This window comes from Marmota monax, unplaced genomic scaffold, assembly GCF_021218885.2.
Source record: "Marmota monax isolate L192 unplaced genomic scaffold, Marmota_monax_Labrador192_F-V1.1 WCK01_AAM20220418_F8-fsc00155, whole genome shotgun sequence".
Classification (NCBI taxonomy): domain Eukaryota; kingdom Metazoa; phylum Chordata; class Mammalia; order Rodentia; family Sciuridae; genus Marmota; species Marmota monax.
Window position 1 is genome coordinate 2,129,728 of NW_026694554.1, and position 20,553 is coordinate 2,150,280.

Consider the following 20,553-nt stretch of genomic DNA (forward strand, 5'->3'; position numbering starts at 1 on the left):
GGTTAGAGGTAGTGGAGACTTTATATTGGTTTTAGAAGTGGTTTGTCTTCTGTTTTGTCTGGTTATCAAAAGTAATAATAGAAATGCATAAAATAGAAAATGAAAGTTTCTTATAATCTCACCCCCAGAAATAATCAATGCAATAGATTAGTGTATTCTCCACAGAATTTTTTTTCTCACAATGTTGCTATTTATATTGTGCTTAATAGTTAACTTGTTTTTTTTAAATCTAATACATTATAAATATCTCTTTATATCGGTACCAGTAATAAACATATGCAGTCTTTCTATGAGCCAGGCCTAGGAGTTAAGTGCTGGGTATACATCAGTTAAGACAGTCTCCATTCTCATAAAATTTCAAGTTAAATGGAAGAGACAGATGTAAACATGAAATTACACAGATAAATCCAACTAGGTATGTACTAATGGTTAGAAAACTGAGGCTGGGGGGAATGCCATGGGAGTATGTAATAGGAAAACTGGTCCTAAAGTCAAGGAAGGTCTTTTTGAGAGAGAATTATTTGATCTGAGGCCTAAAAGGTGAATAGGAATTATCCAGGAGAAGACTCTTCTAGGTTGAAACAACCACAAGTACAGAGGTTTTGAAGTGACTGGGAGCTTGGAACATTTAATGAACTGAGGTTTGGGCACTGGGCAAGGGGGTACATGCCTGTAATCACAGCAGCTCAGGAGGCTTAGGCAGGAGGATCACAAGTCCAAAGCCAGCCTCAGCAACTTGCTGAGACCATGTCTCAAAATTTAAAAAAATAAAAATTAAATGGTTTGGGGATGTGGCTCAATGAGTCATTAAGCACCCCTGGGTTCAATCCCTGGTACCAAAAAAAGAAGAAAGAACTAAGGTTTGCCTCATTCATTTATTATATTCCATACCAGCACTTATATTCATTCCCCTGTTGATTAAAATGTATTTCTGTATCTTACTTATTCTAAAAACCGTGACAGTAAACATCTTTTTTTTAAACCAGTAACATATAGGCATTTATTATCATTATTAAGTCTTATGTACTATACATAATTGTATATTCTGTACTTCATTTCCCACATTTTTATTGGTGCAGTTATAATTGTATATAATGGTTGAATTTGTAGTTGCATAATTGTACATGTACATAATATAACAATATAGTTTGACCAATATCATTCCCCAGTATTCCCCCCCTCCCTACTGCCTCCCCTGCTCCCTTTCCTCTATTCTACTCATCTTCCTTTGTTTTTCATAAGATTGAACATCGTGTGTGTGTGTGTGTGTGTGTGTATTTGTGCATGAGTTATCAACTCTTTTTATTTTTTTTAAATTTAATACATTATAGTGGTATATAATAATAGGGTTCATTTTGACATATTCGTAAATGCATGTTACATAGTTTTTTCTATTTTAATCTCTAGTACTACTCCTCCCACCCCCACTCCCTTATCCCCTTCCTATACTCTCTTGGACTTCCTTCTATTTACTTTTTTTTGGTTCCAGGGATTGAATGCAAGGGCACTCAAACACTGAGCCACATACCCAGTCCTATTTATTTATTGATTGATTGACTGATTTTGAGACAGGTTCTCACTAAGTTGCTTAGGGCCTCTCTAAACTGCTGAGGCTAACTTTGAATTTGTGATCCTCCTCCTGACCTCCTGGGATTACAGGTGTGCACCACCACAACTGGCTTACTCATTTATTTTTAATTGATACATTATAGTTATATATAAACTTGGGATGCATTGTGGTATATGCATATGAATATAGCATAAGTTGGTCAATTTCATTTCCCAGTTCTTCCCCTTTCCCTTCCCTCCTTCCTTCCCCTGGTTCTGCCCTTTCTAATGTACTGATCTCCCTTCTGTTTGTTGTTGTTGTTTGCTTGTTTGTTTGTTTGGGGTACCAGGGATTGAACTCAGGGTCACTCGACCACTGAGCCACATCCCCAGCCCTATTTTGTATTTTATTTAGAGACAGAGTCTCACTGAGTTGCTTAGCACCTCACCATTGCTAAGACTGGCTCTGAACTTCCAATCCTCCTGTTTTAGCCTCCTGAGCCTCTGGGATTACAGGCGTGCACCACCATGCTCAACTTTTTGTTCATTTTGTTTTTTTGTTTTGTTTGTTTGTGGTGCTGGCTATTAAAACCCAGGGCCTTGTGCATGAAAGGCAAGCACTCTACCAACTGAGATATATCCCCAGCCCTTCCTTCTGATTTTGTAAGGCACCTTTTTTCCCCTTTTTTCTCTTTAGTTTCCTCAAAAATTTAGCTATTTTTAAAAATAGTATCATTAATATCATACATTTCCATGGATTAGTAAAAATTACCCTTGATTTGTAAATTATTTTGCTTTAAATATTATGTAGTGTGATTTGCTTCTTAATACATGAAATTTGAAACTTAGACTATGGAAAAAGAAATAGTTATATCCTCTTTGAAGAAGCTTAAAATAAATACTTGTGTTAACATTGTGTTTTAGAGTACCTACCAGGAAAGTTTAGTCTAATTTTATATGCACATACCTAGACTGAAAGAGAATGAGCAAAGGACCACCTTAGGCTACTAAAGCATTCTATTTTATAAGTAAATACCTCTTTACCCTTTCTTTTTATTGGTAAAATATGTTTAAAAGGACTACTTTCTAAGCAGTCTTCTCAAAGTGATTCTCTCTACATCTTCATGGCTTCACCCCAGACTCCAGATCACATTATCTGTGTGTGGGGCATGAGTACCTGGATTTTAAATATTCCCTTCCCCACCCAACACCTGCTAATCAATTATTCACCATAGAAAGCTGATACCCTTGAATATATGATACTATAAATTAGGCAAAACTGCCTATATTTCCTTGGTAGTATATTGACTAGAATATGTTTATTCCAAGGAACATGAAAACTCAAACACCTACTATTTATGTGAAAAATTCATTTCAAAGTAATGTATCAGTCACAGTTAATGTGTTTATCTGTGAATTGTTAACCTTTAACAATTAGTTGAGTTAATAAATATATTTTATATTTTTGTTAAGGACTCAACTAAAGAAGTTCCTTGGAAAATCAGTAAAGAGAGCAAAGCATCTTGCTGAGGAATATGGTGAACGTGCTATAAATAAAGTTAAAAGTGTAAGAGATGAAGGTAAATAATACAAGATATTTCAATTGAGTGTTCATTAAATTGGTAATCATCTCATCTTAGCCTATAGTTTATAAGGAACACTATTTTATTGAATGTATTAAACCTTTATTGCTAATATCTTAGTTGTGTTTCAGTAAATTATGAGTTACTATATCACTTAATTTTTTATAAGTGCAAAGGTAAATGCATTTATATAATTATTATGTCTACATTTGGTGATTATGACAACCTGGAAAGGTTGATTATTCAGTAATCAGTTGTAACTTAATTTTGTAAGGTTATTTAGTTTTTATAAATATTTTCAAAATTTATTACATTTTCTAAATTTGCACAGATCTTAACTTCTGTGCCTTTGCCATTATTACTTCATTTTTAATTTAATAAACACTTATATTGTAATTATTCTGTGCCAGTTTCTAAGCACTTTCATTTGTGTTCATCCATTTAATACCATAAAAAACCCTATGAGATAAATACCATCATTATTCCCATTTCATAGTTGAAAGAAGTGAGAGGCATAGAAAGTTCACATAGACAATAAAACAGAATTGGATTTGAACCCAGATAACCTGGAACTAAGATTTCATGTTCTTCACCAATGTTATGTAGGAATAGCTAAATTTTTTTCTCTATTTAATGAATTTTCTTGATAAGCAGTAGATATGAAAGTAGCTATATGTATATTAGCTAGTAATGGCTTCTGTTGCTTTTCTCTTCAGTGTTTCATACTGATCAAGATGATCCTTCATCAAGTGATGATGAAGGGATGCCATATACAAGACCAGTTAAATTCAAAGCGGCACATGGTTTCAAAGGACCTTATGATTTTGATCAGATCAAAGTGGTACAAGATCTTAGTGGAGAACATATGGTAACCAACCTTTTCATTTTTCAGGATTGATACTGTTTTTGTTAAGAGAAATACTTTGGCTTTATAAAATTGATCTCTAGTTATTAATATGCATGCACACACATATGTACTTTTGCTAGCCTGACTCAAGAAAAGTACATTTATATTAGTGTAATTTAATGAATAAGTGATACAGAGTCTATCTCTTAATTACAGGTTGAGAGGTATTGAATATGTAAACTCTAAGCTTCTATCCTTAATAAAACTATGCCAAGGTATCAAACTTTTAAGCAGTTAAATTAGAGTATGATCTGTCTCTATGAAAAATTTAAGATATTTCCCAATATATTTTAAATAATTTTAATAAATATTTCAGAAGCCCAATATATATTTTAAAATGAGACACTCAGTTAAAACAAGGAAGAAAGTAGAAGTTTATATTCCATCAGAATTCAAGTATATCAACAAAGATCAAAGTACACCAATAGCATTACAGTTATCTTTGAAAATCTAGGAACACAAAGAACACAGCGATAGAGCTCAGAGATGGATAAGTGATGCTGTGTTCTTGATCAGGGAATCTATTTAGAATTTAAATCTAAAAGTTGGCTTAACTAGAAGGAAGCAACCATAAACAACAGATGGCAGCCAGATTGGAACTTAAATTTAGGTGCTTATAATCTGCACATAAAATGTTGGAGTTGATTAAAGTACCTAACCTGATGAATTTTCTTGTACTATTTTGACTTCCTTGTTATTTGCCATTTTAAATAAAATCCCATTGTAGTAGACTCCAAATGACAAGTGTTTATTGCTCTTGAACTTCATAGAAATGAATGTTATTGCAGTAAATGAGCTTTTGCTTCTAACTTGGGTAGTCTTTTTGATACATCTAGATGGGCATTATAGAATTGTTGTCATAGTATTTGCCTCTTCCAATTTAAGGATTCATATTCTTTAGCCCACCCCACCCCCATATGTTACAGAACCTTGTTTCTAGGGAAAAAAATCAGGATGAGACCACACTATTCCAATATTTCTTCTTAAGTACCCAATGCCATGAGATTCGTGGCCAAGTGAGCTTTATTTTTCCTCAGCCCTGGTTAGGGAGGCTGTTTGGAAGAGAGAGCTCTCTCTTCCCACTTCATGTTCAGCTAGGCGACAAAGATCCCAAACTAGGGCTTGTACTTTCTAAGATATCTGGCTACCTCAGAATGCTTATTTTCATTAATATGTGGATAGAGTTTGGGGTACTGAACTTGTAAATTATGGGAAACTACAACTATCTTATCCCACCTTTTCTCTGAAGGTCTCCCTTTGTGGTATTATAGCACCATTGGACTTTTGACTGTGAAGGTCATTATTAATGTGAGCATTATCTTTCATAAAAAAATATTTTTACTTGGGGCTGGGGTTGTGGCTCAGCGGTAGAGTGCTCACCTAGCACATGTGAGACACTGGGTTCGATCCTCAGCATCACATAAAAAGTAAATTAATTAAATAAAGGTATTGTGTCCAATTTTAGTTGTAGATGAACACAATACCTTTTTATTTGTTTGTTTGTTTATGTGGTGTTGAGGATTGCACCCAATGCTTCACACGTGCTAGGCAAGCTCTCTACCACAGCCCCAGCCCATGAACATTATCTAAGATATGTATAATTTGGCATCATTTTAAACTTTGACTTAAAGTTGCATCTCTAAACTTTCAAAATAACAACCTGAAACTTCTTTTGTTTTCACAGGGAGCTGTTTGGACCATGAAATTTTCTCACTGTGGCCGGTTACTTGCCTCAGCTGGACAAGACAATGTAGTGAGAATATGGGCTTTAAAAAATGCTTTTGATTATTTCAACAATATGCGAATGAAATACAATACTGAAGGTATCTTTCATTTATTTAAAAATCTACAGAAATCTGGAATTTTTACATTTTAGGTACAGTACAGATTAAGCATATTGAGCATCCCTAATCCCAAACTCCAAAATCCAGAATGCTCTCTACACTTGTTGAACACTGGCATCATGCTCAACAAATTTTTAATTTTAGAGCATTTCAGGTTTCAGATTTTTAGATTGGGGATGCTAAACTGATAAAGTATATGCAGATATTCCACAATCTGAAGAACTCCAGAATCTGATAAGGGATATGCAGTCTACAATGCCCTCCTTATCTGTCTGTCATTTGGTTACTTAAAAATAAGACAGAAGTCAGCAGCTAAAAGCCTCTAAAGCCAAATGAAAAGAACTATCACAAAGCTTTTGATTTATTCCTTGTCAAGCATCAACCATTGAGAACAAAGCTATTTGATTCCCCATGGCAACCTTCAAATTTATCCTAGGTTTAAGGAAGAAAAGATCTCATTAAACTGTAAAAAGAATGAAAGTAGTATGTACACCTTAAAGAATGTAAAGAATGATTAAGGAAATAGCCATGAAAATTAGGCCCAAATTGTCAATATATCAAGGAGTATATGAAAAAATGTGAAGTGGAAAAGAAAACCCTCAGAATATTAGGTATACAAACACCTATGTTTATATATAGATAGATAGCTACTCACCTATGTAAAAATGTTTGTCTTGCGGTAAGTTATCAGGAAATGTAAAATTGATGTAAATAGGGGCTTTTCATTTATGGGATTCTTTTCTTATTATTTAGCAGCATAATACATTTTCTCCATAAACCTCTCCCTCTCAGTCACCTAAGGCTGAAAACAAGAAGTTAAGAATAGGAAAAGGAGAATAGAGGTAGCCATTGATGAGAATATAGAGTACATTCAAAGCATCAATTTAAGGAATATAGAAATCTAGAGAGATTTTTTAAACTGGCAAGCTAGGACTCATGTTTTTTAGAAAACTCTTGTGAATTTATTTGCATTATATTGTAATATATATAATTGAAGGTAATGATGAGTTTAGCAAGAAATTAAACTGTTTTTACAATATAGTGAGGTTTTTTAGTATTAGTTGTTTATCATTTCTTTAATTGCCCTTCCTAAAGCAAAAGGACTATTTCAGTGGCCCTTGAGACAGAGACATAGCTACAGTCTTGACCCTTCCTTGCCCCTTTCTTGTTCCTCCTGCTATTTGTTATAATTAATAAGAATGTATTCACTATGAATACTTGGAACTTGCAAGTTCCAAGGCAGCCTATACTTTCTGAAAATAGAAAGGACTGAAGATGTAGCTCAGTAGTAAAGTGCCCCCGGGTTCAATTCCCTGTACCATAAAGAAAAAAAAAAATATATATATATATATATATTATTTATTTTATATATATATATATTTGCTTTTGGTGCTTATATATATAGTAGGGTAATACTTGTATAAAAAGTATATTTTTCCTATGATTTATTAGGCATTACTGTGTTATTATTTATGATTATTTTTTGTTTGGGTGGATATGTGTACATATATGCCTTTTTACAATTATTATGCTGTTTTTAGGACGTGTGTCCCCGTCACCTTCTCAGGAAAGTCTAAATTCATCAAAATCTGATACAGATACAGGGGTATGTTCATTGTTTTATGGTTACTATTATGAAATCTATGATTTGTTTGCAATAAAGTACCTTTTGTTAATCAGAAATTACAGTTGTTTGAAGACACTTAAAGTATTATATAGAATTTATAGCAAGATTTTCTCATTCTTGAGAATATTCTAAAAAATCTGTTGTTTATATAAATATATTCATACCCTATCCATTAGTAAGTATCCTTAATTCTTAGTTGAGAAATTTTATATTTTCATATCCTCTGTCTCTCTCTTTTTTTTTCAATTTTAAACCAGCTTTATTTTATTATTTTTCTACACTTTTAATTGGTACATTATAGTTATACATAATGACAGAATTTGTGGTTACATATTCATATATGCATATAATATAACAATATAATTTGGTAAATATCACTCCCTAGCACTTCCCCCTTTTCCTCCCTATCTCCCACCCCCTGTTTCCTTTCCTCTACTGATCTCCCTTTGATTTTCATGAGATCTACCCCCACCTTTCTTTTTCCATCTTCCTCTCTATATTCCACATATAAGAGAAAACATTTGACCCTTGACGTTCTGAATTTGGCTTATTTTGCTTAACATAATGGTGTCTAGTTCCATCCATTTTCCTCCAAGTGACATAAGTTCATTTTTCTTTATAAAGTTCATTTGTGTATATATGCCATATTTTTTTATCCATTCATCTGTTCATGGACACCTAGACTCATTCCATAGATTGTCTATTGTGAATTGTGCTGCTATAAACGAGTATGCATATATCACTATAGTATGATGATTTTAATTCTTCAGGATAAATACCAAGATATGGTATAGGTGAATTGTATTGTAGTTGCCTAGTCTTTTCAGGAACCTCCATCCAGATTTCCTTAGTGGTTGGACTACTTATGTAGGCACTCATACCTATAAACTTCCTTCTTAGAACTGCCTTCCTAATGTCCGAAAGGTTATGGTATGTTATATCACTATTCTCATTTGAGTCTAAGAATTTTTAAATTTCTCCCTTGATTTCTCCTATCACCCATTCGTCTTTCAGAATTGTATCTTTTAATCTCCATGTGTTTACATAGTTTCTTTAGTGTTTTGTTTGTTGATTTTGAATTTCATTCCATAAGATGCAAGGGATTATATCAAAAATGTTTTTTTTATTTGCTAAGAGTTGCTCTGTGGCCTAAAATATGGTCTGTTTTGGAGAAGATTCCATGAGCCACTGGGAAGAAAATGTATTCAGCTGTTGTTGAATGAAATATTCTATAGACGTTTGTTAAGATCATTTGGTTTATAATAATTTTCAGGTCAAAATAGTCTTTACTGAGTCTGGATGACTTATCTAATGGTGAGAGAGGTGTGTTGAAATCACCTAGTAATGTTTTACTGGTGTCTGAGGTTTCAATTTGAGTGGTGTCTCCTTTATATGAATTGGTTATACTAATGGTTAGGCATAAATATTTATTATTATTATATCTTCTTGTTGGATTATTCTCTTTACCAGTATGAGGTGAACTTCTTTGTCTCTTCTGACAAAGAAGTTCAAATTTTGGTTTCAAATACAAGACTTACTCCTGCTTATTTTCAGGCTCCATTCACATAGTATATCAATCTCTGTCCTTTCATTTTCAGCCTGTGGCTATATTTGCCTGTAAGGTGCATCTTTTGCAAACAACATGTAGTTGGGTCTTGCTTTTTAATCCATTCTGCCAGCCTATGTCTTTACATTAAGTAAGTTCTGTAATGATGGTTTAGTAGTCGTAAATTCTTTTAGTTTCTACTTATTTTGGAAGGTTTTTATTTCCTTTTCAATTTTGAAGGATAGCTTTACTGGATATAGCAATCTTGGCTGACAGTTTGTTGTTTTTTTTTTCCTTCTTTCCGGAACATGGAACACATCATTATAAGTTCTTCTGGCTTTTAGAGTTTGCACAGGGAAATTGGAAATTATTCTGATTGGCTTGCCTCTAAATGTGACCTGACATTTTTCTCTTGAGGCCTTTAAAATTCTATCCTTGTTCTGTATTCGAGGCATTTTAATTATAATGTTTTTGTGGAGAGGTTCTTTTTATCTTGTCTGGATATCCATTTCATTCTCAAGGTTTAGAAAATTTTCTGTTGTTTTCCCTAAAAAGGTTATCCATTCCATTAGCCTGTATCCCACAACTCTCCTCAGTTCCAATGATTCTTAAATTTGGTTTGTTTATGTTGTCCCAGAGTTCTTGTATATTCTGATCATTGTTACTTATTTTATTTTCTTTAATGCTGAGTGTTCAAGGCTGGTGATTTTGTCTTCCATGTCTGAGATCCTGTCTTCAGCATGGCCTACTCTATTAGAGATACTTTCAACTGAATATTTTATTTGATTTATTGTGACTTTCATTTACAATATTTGTTTTGTTTTTTAATGTCTCTATCTTCATATTGAATTTCTCATTCATATCCTGTATTGACTTCCTTAATTCATTCAGTTGTCTTACTATGTTCTCTGGGAATTCTTTGATCATCTTTATAATCATTCTTTCAAATTCTTTATCTGATATTTCATCCACTTCAGTATCTTTGGGGTCAGTTGCTGTTGAATAATGAAATTTACGTGTCGTGTTACCTTTTTTTTCCATATTTCTTGTATTCCTATGTTGGATTTTATGCATCTCTTAGAAAGGATTTCTCTTCCACTCTTATGTGGTTCTTTTTAGGGTACAGTCTTCACTTGCCAAGGGTGTCCTAGAGTGATCTAGGTTGAGACCTCCTCATAGGTCTGGTATACTTTGTGTTAATTCTGTTTTTTGTTTTGTTTTGTTTGTTTTGTTGCTATAACAGTTTATGTCCATGAGTGGGACCTGAGGGCCCACCTCTTGCCATTTCTACTTGGGGCCTGGTTGTTAGTCTGGGTTTTTGTCTCTTCTATTCTTTGTATCAAAGTACAGCTGAAGTTTGGGTGTTGTTAATTTGTTTGTGGAACAAGTTGCACTCTCTTGTGGTTGAATTTAGTTCAGCAATAGTCTCTACTCCGTGAACTTGTAGTATCCCCATAGGTCCCCAGAACCTCACAGAGTAGGAAGAAACAAACAATAGTAAAAAAAACAATGCAAGCAATTCACAGCATTAAAATAAATACCTGGGGCTAGGGTTGTGACTCAGTGGTAGAGCCTTTGCCTAGCATGTGTGAGGCACTGGGTTCAATTCTTAGCACCGCATATAAATAAATAAAAATAAAGGTCCATTGACAACTAAAAAATAAATTAAAAAAATAAAGGCCGGTCACAGTGGCACACGCCTGTAATCCCAGCGGCTTGGGAGGTGGAGGCAGGAGGATCGCAAGTTCAAAGCCAGCCTCAGCAAATTAGCGAGGTACTAAGTAACTCAGTGAGACCCAGTCTCTAATAAAATAGGGCTGGGGATGTGACTCAATTGTCAAGTGCCCCTGAGTTCAATCCCGAGTACCCCCCAAAAATAAAAATAAAATAAATACCTGGTTCCTACTATGACATCTATAAGGTTAATTACCACAAAACACATAAATGATGGGGTCAGCAGTTACCAACAGCAAAAAAGAAAATAAGTAACCATAAACTAGATCTTGCAGTAAAACAAACAGTAGGCGTCAACTATGTCATCCATAGCAGTAGTAAGTAATTAATGGGTAAAGGAGTTATATAAACCAATTAGTTCTATAATATCATCAAAATTACAGTTAATTAATGGAAAAGGTTATAAGAAGGGAGAAAGATGTTTATGACTTTAAAAAGTGAACAAAGAATGGAAAAGAGATGTATCACATGATGATTATAAGAAAGGAGAAGAAAAAATCTGAAAAACAAAGAAGAGAGAGAATGAGAGAATTTGGCTATTCTGAAGAAAAGAGAGAGATATGTATATATGTATGGAAGGATATATATATATATATATATATATATATATATACACACACACACACACACACACACATATACATATCTTCATGAACCAATTAACACAGCAAGAATTTAAAAATAAAGAAAAGAAAAATATTCTTAATGAAAAATGAAGGAATCATCTCTACTGATGTGGTCAAGGTAATCAACAAAAATGGATGGTCACTCTCTAGCCCAACTGTCTTTTCTTTCCATTTCTTCTTAGGCTATGTACTAAGAGAGAGAAAGGAAGGGCTGGGGATAGTGAACCCCTTCTTTTTGTGTTGTTCTTCAAGCTGCCAGTTGGAGTGTCCTAAGACTGAAGCTGGTTGAAATAAGTCTCAGCTTCCCTTCTCACCAATATAAGGTAGTATGGAATAGGAAGTACTATCAGTTGGAGTTTTGTCTGCACAGACCAGTTGGATGCAATCTCAGGATGGGATTACTGCAGAGTTCTACAAGTCGAGTTCCTTTGGCTGGGGCTTAGGTCTAATCAGGGCTTATGGGCTTTGTTGGGTGGTACCTGCTTTGTAGAAATTAGATCAACACACCCCTAGGGCCTGGTGGTTGCCAGTCTCTGTTGGGAGTCTGGATATCAGGAGCCTCCTAAGAATTCTACTTATGATGCAGTGGAGTCAATCCTCCACACACTCTGCTGCCCATAGCATTCACACTTGCTTGTTCAGATTCCTGACTTGCTTCAGCTGGTCATGTGAGCTACCAGACTCAAAGGAAAAGCAAATTGGGCTCCCCTTCGCTTTTCTGACTTGAATCCGCCTTTTTTCTCTGTGTGATGTTTCCTTCCCGTTCTGCTATGTACACCTTAAGTCACACGGCATGCATTTGCTGAGACAACATGGCAGTGTTTGCTATGATCTCCTGGCTCCACATCAGTAGCTGCATTGTGGCTGCCTCAAGATGGCTCAGCCTCAGCTCTCTATGGCCAGTTGGGAAATTGGGAAACATAGGGCAGTTTTCAAACACTAGTTCACAGTGCAACCTCTGGATTATCTAAGTTCAGTCTGCTTTTCTGATCTTAGGTTTTTTTCATACCAAATCTGTCCATTGTGTTTCTCTCTGTATTATCCCTCTCCCCTGGTGAACCAGCTCTCTTAATGGCTTGGCTCTAATGTACTCTTTCTTCTTTGTTTAATATGTCCAAATTTCTGAGTCTCTAAGACACTCTGACTGTCCAGTATTGAATTTTAGTGAACTTCCTCTTTCACCCACCTTGCTGAGAAGTTGCTTAAATCTCTAGCCACAGAGCAAGTAGGAATACAGCCTTCTTCTAATCCACCATCTCGAATCCTCCTCTTTCTCTTTCTTGCTATCCATGAGAAGACATAGAAAATAAAAGGAGTAGAATCCAAAAAAAAAGAAAACAACAGTTTCTTCCATTAGAGTTGACAAATAAAAAATTTTGATATTTAAAGATTGCCAGATAGTGAATAATATTACTTAAGGTACCAAACTACTAATGTAAACTTAAATTTTTTAAAAATATTTATTTTTTAGTTGTAGTTGGACACAAACCTTTATTTTATTTGTTTTTATGTGGTGCTGAGGATCGAACCCAGGGACTCACACGTGCTAGGCAAGAGCCTACCACTGAGCCACAACACCAGCCCATGTAAACTTAAATTTAAAAAAAAAAATCTCCCTCCCTCAGATTCATGTTAGATACTTTTAAAATAATAATAATGAATGCCATTTTATGATTTATCCTCCAGAATAAGGTCTGTCTTAATAGTGCCTCATCTTACCTTTGAACTCACTTCTAATCCCCCAGTGCCTGTGCAGTCTACTTACCATGCTGGATATAAATCTGTATCCTAAACACTTTTTCATGTTTGTTTCACCTGGATTTTATTCTCTGTCTCCTTTCTTAACAGTGCAAACCTGTATTCATCCTTCAAGATTCAGCTCAAATATGTTACTTTCTCTTAGTATTTTACCTAATCCAGCATGCAAAATTGTTCCTTATCTGTGTTCTGATAGTACAAATATACTTTTATATTGATATCGCTTATACATCTTCCTTATCTCCCTGGCTAGGCTGGTGGCTAATTTGAGCCACAGAGCTTTACTTCACAGATTTTAATATCCTTGGAATCTGATTCCATGGTCACTGTAATAGGACTGCCATCAGTGTTGAATTTCTGCCTGTATGCCTTTATTCCCATTGTTGCCCCTATCTGGGTGCCTTCAATCTCCATTCTTTCAATTCAAACCTTGCCTAATTTTTGTGGCCTATTTCCTCCATAAAGCCTTCACTGACTAATACAGTGGTAGAAATTCTAACTGCTTTGCTTCAGAGAAAGTAGTTTACCCTTAAAAGTTTAGTTTACCTTTAAGTTTCCAAGCACTGATAATTATTAAAAATAGGGGCTATGTGTACCACCTTGTATTATGCTCATTTTAACAATCCTACCTAGAGATTCTTAACTACTTCCTTCTACTCCTGCCCCCGACAAACCAGAGTAACTAAAATCTTTATTGAATACAAGGCCTTTTAAAATGAGGACTGTCATGTATTTTGACATAAAAATTAGTGGTCCTTCCTGGAATACTGTGATTTTTTTTCTGGAATAGTTGAGTAACCTTTATCTGCTGTTTCAAGGAAAAGATCATTTTTGCATTCTGTTTGGGGAGAGTTTAAAAAAGGCCTCTATTTCATATGCCATTAGAGTTTGGTATTTGTAATTATCTTTTGACTTAGCTTCAGGTGCAGTGAAGCATAGTGAGCGCAGTGGAGTTTATTTTCCTGATGTGAGATTTTTTTTCCCATGTGATATCTTTTTTGAAATATAAACTCACTCTTTCATTTTCTCATCATTCATATAAAATAGAATATATATAAATATACCTTTTATACAGTTGAGCAGACGGTGATATATTCAAGATCACTCAACCATTTACTTTAGTACCAAACCTAGAATTCTGGCTATTATTCCATTTATCTTGATTTTGTAAAGTAGCTCAATAAATGTAAGAAAGGAAGAGGTGCATGCTTAGTTCTCTGTATTATGCTATGGGTGTAGCTTAGACTTTTGACCTCATGGTTTCTAAGAATCCATAATTAAGCCAGATTACAAATATGAATATTTTGTATAAAATTTTATTCCTAACACTACAAGTTTTAAGTATGATTTTTACCTAGAAATTAATTATTTGCTTGGGTAAATATATATTTAGTGTGTTTACAATAAAATATCTATATGACTATTAATAGCATTTAACTGCCATTTAAAATTTGAGGGAATAGATTGTAGGAATCTGGAACTTGAGTGAAGGAAGTTATCTGTAAGAGAATGAGAGATAATTTCTGTGAAATGTAGGTTTGCAACATTTTATAAAACAATGCCTTGGAGACACACACAGTAGCACATGCCTGTAATCCCAGCGTCTTGAGAGGTAGAGGCAGGAGGATCATGAGTTCAAACCCAGCCTCAGCAACTTAGCAAGGCCCTAAGCAACTCAGTGAGTCCCTGTCTCTAAATAAAATATAAAAAAGGGCTGGGTATGTGGCTCAGTGGTTAAGTGCCCCTGGGTTCAATCACTGGTACCAAAAAAAAAAAAAAAAAAACAATGCCTTGGTACTATTATAATTCTCATTTTACAGCCAGGCACCGTGGCACACACCTGTAATCCCAGTAACTCAGGAGGCTGAGGCAAGAGGCCTTGACAACTTAGCAAGACCTGTCTCAAAATTAAAAAAATAAAATAAAAAGGCTAATACTCAGTAGAAGACTATATCCCCAATACCATTAATTAAGAACTCTATTTTACAGATAAAAAAAAAAAACTCTTAAAAGAGCTAAGGGTAATAGGAAAGACAGTAGAATGAATTGGACATAATTTTCCTAGGTTCATATATGAATACACGACCAGTGTAACTCCATCCACATCATGTACAACCACAAGAATGGGAAAGTTATACTCCATGGATATATAATACATCAAAACACACTCTAATGTCGTGTATATATAAAATAATATTTTGTTTTAAAAAAGCTAGGGGTGCAGCTCAGTGGTAAAGCTCTTGCCTAACATTTGCAGAGGTCTGGGTTTATTCTCCACTACCACATACAGGAAAAAATAAAAAGAGGAGGAGGCTTGGAAATACTGAGTAACTCACTAATTTCATCAATCCAAAAATATTAATTGAGTACCTACTATGTATTAGCCACTGTTCTAGGAATCAGAGATATCTAACTGAACAAAGGAAGCAAATCTATCGGTTGTTATAAAGCCTACATTCTTTTGAAAGAAGATAAAATAAATTTTGTAACATTACAAGACAATTTTTAAAACCACTTTATCCATGTATGATTGACACTCAAAAAATCAATATACATTTAATAACACAATTTGATGAGTTCAGAGATAAGTGTACAACAACCATGAAATGTATGCCGTAAACTTACACATTGACTCCAAAAGTTTACCCCTACCCTCTCGTTTACTGTTTTTTTAAATTATAAAAGCACTTAAAACTACTAAAGGTCTACATTCAGTATTTTTTGTTTTTATTAGTGCATTATAGTTATACATAATAGCAGGGTTCATCTGGAAATCATCATATATGCATGGAGTATAATTTGCTCCATTTCAGTTCCCAGTACTTCCTCTTTCCCTCCCCTCCTCCTTCCCTCTGTTCCTCTTCCTCTACTGGTCTTCCTTCTGTTTGTCATTTTTTAAATTCATATATGTACATAGCATAATTTGGTCTATTTTATTCCACAGTTCTTCTTTTTCTGTCCCTCCTCCCTCCCTGTTTACCTCCTTTCTTTATTGTGCTGATCTCTCTTCTATTTTCATGGGATTTCTGTTCCCCCCACCCCAACACACACACACACACACACACACACACACACACACACACCTTTTTTTCCTTTATTTTACTCTAGCTTCCACATATCAGAGAAAACATTTGACCCTTGACTTTCTGTGTCTGACTTACTTCATTTAGTACCTGTTCTCCATTTCCATCCTTTTAGCAGCAAATGCCATATTTCATTCTTACTTATGGATGAGTAAAACTCTATTGTGTATAAATGCCACATTTTCTTTATCTACTCATCAGTTGTTAGGCACCTGGGCTGTTTCCATAACTTGGTTATACTGAATTGATGTTATAAATATTGATGTTGTTATATCATTATACTATGCTGATTTTAGATCTTTTGGATAGGTCTGGGGATGTGGCTCAAGCGGTAGCGCGCTCGCCTGGCATCCGCTGGGCCCTGGGTTCCATCCTCAGCACCACATAAAAATAAAATAAAGATCTTTTGGATATATACTGAGTATGTGATAGCTGGGTCATGTGTTGATTCCTTTCCTAGTCTCTTGAGGAATCTCTGAACTGCTTTCTAAAGTATAAGTTTTACTAATTTGTAGTCCCACCATCAATGTATGAACATTCAGTAAATTTTTAAATATACAATACAGTATTAACCATAGTCATTATGCTATACAGTAGATTTCTGGGACTTATTCAGTTTGTATAACTGAAACTTTGTACTTTTTTACTAATATGGTCCTGTTTCCTCCTCCCCCAGCCTTTGGCAACCACCATTCTACTCTCTGCTTCTGTGTCATGTAGTATTTGTCCTTCTGTATTGAACTTATTTTACTTAGCATAAAGAAAATGGAAGCATTTTCTTTTTTAAGACTGAATAATAATCTATCATATGTATATGCAACAGTTTTTAATCTGTTCATCCATTGATGGACATTTTGGTTATGTGTATGATCTGGCTATTGTAAATAATACTGCAGTAAATATGAGAGTTCAGATATCTCTTTGATATCCTGGCTTTAATTCCTTTGTATTTATATCAGGAAGTGGGATTACTACTTCAATTGTTCGTTCTGTTTGTAATTTTTTTATGAACTTCCATACTACTCTCCATAGTATCACCAATTTACATTCCCAATAATAGTATATAAGAGTTACCTTGTCTCCATATTCATGCCAACACCTATGTTTTTTATAATAGAATTCTAACAGATGTTGGGAGAAATATCATTATACAGTTGATAACTGGTGATGTTGAATGCCTTTTCATCTATCTATTGACTATTTATGTACCTTCTTTGGAAAATGTTCAGTTCCTTTGCCCATTTTTAATTGTTTTCTTTTTCCTTTTTATTTTGTGGTATTGGGGATTGTACCCATGGGTGCTCTATTGCTAAATAACAGTACTGAATTTGCACATATTTTTGTTTCTTTTTTATATTGAGACCAGTTCTCACTGAATTGCACAGGCTGTCCTCCAACTTGCGAGCCTCTTGCCTCAGCCTCCTGAGTTGCTAGGATTACCAGCATGCACTACATGCCCTGTTTTAATTTGGTTATTTGATTTGGCTTTTTTTTTTTTTTGCTTTCATTTGTAGGAGTTCCTTATATATTTTGTATATTAACCTTTATCAGATATTTGGTTTATAAATATCCCCCCACTCCATAGTTGTCTTTTCATTTGAATGGTTGTTAACATTTTGTGCAGAAAACTCATTAGTTTGATGTGCAGTAGTCATCCCTTATCCATGGGGAATATCATCCAAGACCCCAGTCGGTGCCTTAAATCCTGAATATTACAAGCATTTTTGTATGTACAAACCTATGATAAAGTTTAATTTACAAATTATACACAGGCCAGGCACACTGACGCATACTTATAATCCCAGCAACTCAGGAGGCAGAGACAGGAGGATGGCAGGTTCAAGGCCAGCCTCAGCAACTTGGTGAGACCCTGTCTTAAAATAAAAAAAACAAAAAGAGCATCCTTATTTTAAGGATGCTCAGTGGTAAAGCATCCCTGGATTAAATCCCCAGTACAATCAATCAATAAGACACAGTAAGATTAACAAAAATAATAATAATTAAATAGAATAGTTACAATAATATGTTGTAAGAAAGTTTATATAAATGTGGTATTTCTCTCTTGAAAGAGTCAAAATAAACAAATATTTTGAACCACAGTGGACTGCTGCTAAGTGAAACTGCTGAAAGCAAAACTAAGAATAAGGGAAGACTCCTGTAGCTCTGCTATTTTTACTTTTGTTCTGTGTGCTTTTGGTGTCATATCCAAGAGATCATTGCCAAGCTCAATGTCAAGAAGCTCTTTCCTTGTTTTTTTTCTAGACCTTACATTTAAGTGTTTAATCCATTTTCAGTTGATTTTTGTGAAAGGCATAAAGTAAGGGTCTAAGTTTTTTGCATATGGATATAAAAAGGTAATAAGTTTTATGGAGAAAAAATAAAGCCACTAAAGTAGGGTGGCAAGGGGCAAATAAGGTGGGCAAACAAAGCTTCACCCAGAGGTTGTCATTTGACTAAAACCTGAAAGAGGTGAGGAAATGATCATGTGGCTATCTGAAAAACAAGACCATTCCAGGTAAAGGAGGCAACAAGCAAGACTGCTATAAAGCAGAAGTTCTGGTGTATTCAATAAACAGTAGCATGATTTGGGTAACTGGAGTCAGTGAGCAAGAGGGAGAGAAGCAACACATTAAGTCACAGAGATTAAAAATGTGGTGGGGATTAGAACATGTAGGCCATTCAAAGGGCTTGGCTTTTCCTCTAAGAAAGGTGAGAGCCAGTGGAGGGTTTTTTAAAATTGAATGACATAATCTGATGTTTTACAAGGATCATGTTTTACAAAGATCTGGCTTTTATACTGAGAGTAGACCATAAGAGTAAGAAATGTCTTATTCATTTTGGTACCCCAAATAATCAAAACAGTATGTGGTATGTAGTAAGTCTAATAAATATCAAAAGCTTTATAATTTTTCTGAACAGTCCAACTTTAGACCACTTAGCAACACTACCATGTGGCAGAATAGTCCAACTTTAAAATGACTTATTTAGATAATCAAGAGACAGGTTGAGCATCCCTAATCTGAAAAATCTAAAACCTGAAATATTCTAAAATCCAAAACATTTTTAGCATGAACATTATGCCACAAATGGAAAATTCCATGTCATTAAACTGTATTTCATGCACAAAATTATTAAAAATATTGAAGGGCTGGGGGTTGTATCTTAGTGGTAGAGTACATGTTAAGCATGCACAAGGTCCTGGGTTCAATAACCAGCACCACCAAAAATGTTATATATGGGGAGGGTGTGAAAATTACCTTCAGACTATATAATAATAGGGTATATGTGAAACACAAATTGATTTTATGTTCAGGTTTGTTTTCCATCCCCAAGATAATCTCATATATATGCAAATGTTCAAAACACTTCTGGTCCCAAGCATTTCTGATAAGGGATATTCAACCTATGCTTAAATATGGATTAGGTACTAGATGATATAAATGGTATTTTTTAGGTGTGATGATGACACGGTAGTTATATTTAAAAGAGGGCATATCAATTGGAGATTTATATATATATTTACTGATAAAATAATAGTGTCTAGATCTTGATTTAAATATTCCACCAAAAATGAATAAAAATAAAAGGATTGATGATACAAGATTGTTGAAATGTTGATAATTGTTAAAGCAGGTGACAGATGTATGTGATTGATTATATTATTATTTGGGGCTTATTCATTCACTGGCATAATGATTATAAGCTTTTTTATATTCATTCACATTTTTTATATATTGGATATGTCTATAATAAAGTTTTACAAAAATTTTTATGATCTCAGTCTCTCCCTCCCTCCTTCATTGTTGAATATTATATGTTTACACATATATAGAAAACCTACAACATTTCACTTTATATTTCTACCTCTAGTAATTTATCGTGAGGAAATAATTTGATATGGCCGAAGATATAAGTAAAAATATATTCATCTTGGTGTTCTCATAATAGCTAACATTTGAAAAAGCTAAATTTCTCACAATTGAAAAATAAACTATAATATAATCCATACAGTAAAATACTATGCAGCCCCTAAATGTTTTCAAAGTCTGTGTAATGACATTAAAAATATTCACAATAAAATAAAGTGGAAAATTATATACAGTATTACCCTGATTTTGACTAAAAACGATAAGATGTAAGGAAATATACTGAATTCTTAATAGTATTATCTTTAGATAATAGGATTTTAGGTCATTTTTATTTGGTCTGTTTCTTAAAATTTCCTTAATAAATTTATCTACTTGTATTAAGACAGACAAACTTTTATTTAAAGTCTCAACTTTAAACTTTTTGACCC

At 34.2% G+C, this 20,553-nt stretch overlaps 1 protein-coding gene across 1 annotated transcript in view; it reads left to right on the forward strand.

Moving 5' to 3' along the window:
- Wdr44 (WD repeat domain 44) overlaps positions 1–20,553 on the forward strand; it is an 89,168-nt gene that overhangs the window by 49,275 nt on the left and 19,340 nt on the right. Inside the window, exons 9-12 of the mRNA XM_046420942.2 lie at positions 3,022–3,128; positions 3,848–3,999; positions 5,723–5,861; positions 7,424–7,488. Coding sequence (XP_046276898.1) covers positions 3,022–3,128; positions 3,848–3,999; positions 5,723–5,861; positions 7,424–7,488 — 463 coding nt within the window. The remainder of the gene's footprint in view (positions 1–3,021; positions 3,129–3,847; positions 4,000–5,722; positions 5,862–7,423; positions 7,489–20,553) is intronic.